The 3,305-nt window shown below is 53.7% G+C and overlaps 1 protein-coding gene across 1 annotated transcript in view; it reads right to left on the reverse strand.

Annotated features, from left to right (window-relative positions):
- Nucleotides 1-2,834, reverse strand: part of LETMD1 (LETM1 domain containing 1) — an 8,932-nt gene extending 6,098 nt beyond the window's left edge. Inside the window, exons 1-3 of the mRNA XM_014955687.1 lie at nt 2,657-2,834; nt 455-570; nt 137-219 (exon numbers count right to left, since the gene is read on the reverse strand). Of these exons, the coding sequence (XP_014811173.1) occupies nt 137-219; nt 455-570; nt 2,657-2,834 (377 nt within the window). The remainder of the gene's footprint in view (nt 1-136; nt 220-454; nt 571-2,656) is intronic.
- Between the last annotated feature and the right edge of the window lie 471 nt (nt 2,835-3,305).

A 3,305-nucleotide genomic window follows, 5' to 3' on the forward strand; every position in this document is an offset into this window, starting at 1 on the left:
ATTCCAGGCAGAGGGAGGGAGGGAGGGGACACCCCCCGGCTGGGTTTACAACCCAAAAAGAAACCACACGCTGCCACCACCCCCCCTCAATTCCATGACATTGAAGATCCTGGTCACCACGACCCCCCCTACTCACATGAGGACAATGACCAAGAAGTTGGCAAAGGGGGGGATGGCGATGATTCCGATGGGAAGGGCCTTGATCACGTCCCGACGAAACTGCCTCCGGGAAACAGGAGGGAAAAAAATCAGGATTCAACACCGAACGCGTGAAATTCCCTCAAAATTCCCTCAGCCCCCCAAAAAACCCTGGTTTTAGGCAGGAAACGGGCCTCAAAGGGATGACTCAGCCTCTCCAACCCCTCCCTGAAGCCCCGCATGTGAGTTTGAGCCCTTTTTTGGGGTGAGGCAGAGGCGGGTGGCCCTGAAACGTGTCCCCGGCATCGGGCCGTACCTGTCGCAGCCTCTCCATGTCCCGGTAGGGAAGCTGCTGGACACTCAGTCTCTGATGGTGCATCTTCGATTTGATTTTCCTGATTTCTTTGACTTCCAGGAAGAGCATCTGGACTCCTGCCCAAAGAGAAGAGCACCCTCAGGTCCCCGTTCCCCAGGAAAACCCCCCCAGTGAGGTGTTTTTTTATCCCCGGGAAGGGAAGAGGGTGAGTTCTCCCCCGAGATGAAGAAGCCTGAAGGAAAAAAATCCTGGAGGAGGGTAAAAACCAAGGGGTTTGGGTGGGGTTTGTGTAATTCCCTTGTGTTCCCTCTGCAAGGAAACACCTTCCTGGGCTTTTCAAGCCAACACCTGGGTTATATTCAACTTAAAATAAGTGTTTGAGTACGGGCTGCTCCTTGAGATAAATGATCACTGAATTTCACTGAATTTTTAGAGTTGGAAGGGACCATAGAGATCATCTAGTCCAACTCCCCTGCTGAAGCAGGACCACCCAGAGCTTGTCAGAGCACGTTACTCAGGAGCATCCAGGCGGGTCTTGAAAATCTCCAAAGAAGGGGACTCCACAACCTCCCTGGGCAGCCTCTTCCAGGGCTCTGCCACCCTCACCGTGAAAAAGTTCTTCCTCGCATTCAAGTGGAACCCTTTATGTTCCAACTTGTGCCCGTTGCCCCTCGTCCTCTCACTGGCAACTACTGAAAAGAGTCTGGCTCCATCCTCCCTCAGCCCACCCTTGAGATACTTGTAGGCATTAATAAGGTCTCCCCTCAGCCTTCTCTTCTCCAGACTAAAGAGTCCCAGCTCTTTCAGCCTCTCCTCATAAGGGAGATGCTCCAATCCTTGAATCATCTTTGTAGCCCTATGCTGGATTCTTTCCAGTAGCTCCCTGTCCCTTTCCAGTAGTTCCCTGTCCCTCTTGAACTGTGGAGCCCAGAACTGGACACGGTATTCCAGTTGTGGCCTCCCCAGTGCAGAGCAGAGGGGCAGGATGACCTCCCTTGACCTGCTGGCCACACTCTTCCCTATGCAGCCCAGGATTCCGTTGGCCCTCCTGGCCACAAGAGCACACTGCTCATTGTCTAGGGGTCCACCAGGATCTTTCTCTTCAGAGCTTGTCTCCAGCAGGTCCATGCCTAACCTGTATTGATGCCTGACATTCTTCTTCCCCAGGTGCAGGATCCTGCACTTTTCCTTGTTGAACCTCATGAGATTCTTCCTTGCCCAGCTCTCCAGCCTGTCCAGATCTTGCTGGATGGCAGCACGGCCCTCTGGAGTGTCAGCCACCCCTCCCAGTTTGGTACCATCAGCAAACATGCTGAGGATACACTCTGTGCCCTCATCCAGGTCACCGATGAATATATTGAACAGCACTGGACCAAGATTGCGGCGAGGTTTGCTTTGCAGGGCCCCAAAAGATGAAGAGGTGACCATTTATGAAGCGTGGAAAGACCCACGTGTTCCCTCCAGCACCAACACAGGTCAGGAAGCCCACGCTCACAAGTAAAGAACCATGAACCCGGTCCTTACAACAAACCCTGAGCATCTCACCCAAAAACTGGGCTGTAAAACCCAGGGAGGGACTCCTGGTGCTGCAATTCACTACCTGCTCCACGTCTTCCAAATAAAAAATGAAAGAGTGGGAATTCTAACCTTCTTCTTCCCAAAATCGTGGTCACAACACACACTTGGTGAAGCACACACCACCTACAGAAGCCACCACCTCTGGCCAGGAGGTTGTCCTACCAGGATTTGTTGCAGGAGCCTGTGTTTTCCCCCAGAATCAGTCTCTTAAGCCTTTACAACCACAACTCAAACTTTTATAATAGTAGTACCTGTTAAAAAATGGAGTCATTTTCCCCTGAAAATGACCAGACTTTGATAATTTAATCCCTTTTAAAGATTCGCAAATTCAGGGTTGGGTTTTGGTTTTTTTTTCAGTGCTTCTGAAGTTTAGGGCAAGTAAATATTACCTCAATATTAAAGACAAACTCCTAAAAAAACCCAGAGTGATCTTTTTTTTCCCCGTCAGCGTCCCGCCGGCACTCCAGACTTAGACCCGTGGTGCTGAGGGATGGGTTTTATCAAGAGGTGGGCTGATGGTTGGACTTGATGATCTTAAAGGTCCCTTCCAACCCAGAAAATCCAAGGATTCTACGATTCTCTGAGATGTCCCCTCCTGTCCCCTCCCACCCCTCAGGGACCCACCTCTGGTGAAGGTCGCGTAGAGGACGTAGAAGCGGGGGAAGGTCCTTTCCAAAAACCTCTCGTCCCTGCCGTTGAGGCGCTTGGCTTTGGACGCCAGGGAGGCCAGGAGGGACCTGGAGCCAGCCTTGGCGGAGAGACAGCACGAGGGGGGCCTGGAGAAACACACACCCCCCCACATAAACCCCCCCTGATTATTTCTGTGAGGGTTTTGGTGGAAAAGGCTGCCTCCCACCGACCCCACAAAGCTCAACCAGGCCAAGGAGAAGATCCTGCACTGGGATGGGGGCAATTCTAAGCCCAAATCCAAGCTGGGGGAGGAGAAGGGGGGGGAGAGGAGCCCCGGGGAGAAGGACTTGGGGGCTTTGGGGGGGTGGAGAAGCTCCACAGGAGCCCAGAAAACCAACAGGAACGCGGGCTGCACCCCCAGGAGGGTGAGGGCGGGAGGGGGATTCTGATCCTTTTTGGAGAGACAACCCCCCCGGCCCCCAGCACTGCCTCCAGCTCCGGGGGCACCGACATGAGGAGACAGAGGCCTCGGGGGCAGAGGAGGCCTCGGGATGAGAAGGAGGGGGACGGGACACCCCGGTAAATAATGGAAGGAGGAATAAGGGGAGGGCACCGGGGGGTGGGCAGCGGGTGAAGGCCACGG

Source organism: Calidris pugnax, unplaced genomic scaffold, assembly GCF_001431845.1.
Source record: "Calidris pugnax isolate Ruff unplaced genomic scaffold, ASM143184v1 scaffold300, whole genome shotgun sequence".
Classification (NCBI taxonomy): domain Eukaryota; kingdom Metazoa; phylum Chordata; class Aves; order Charadriiformes; family Scolopacidae; genus Calidris; species Calidris pugnax.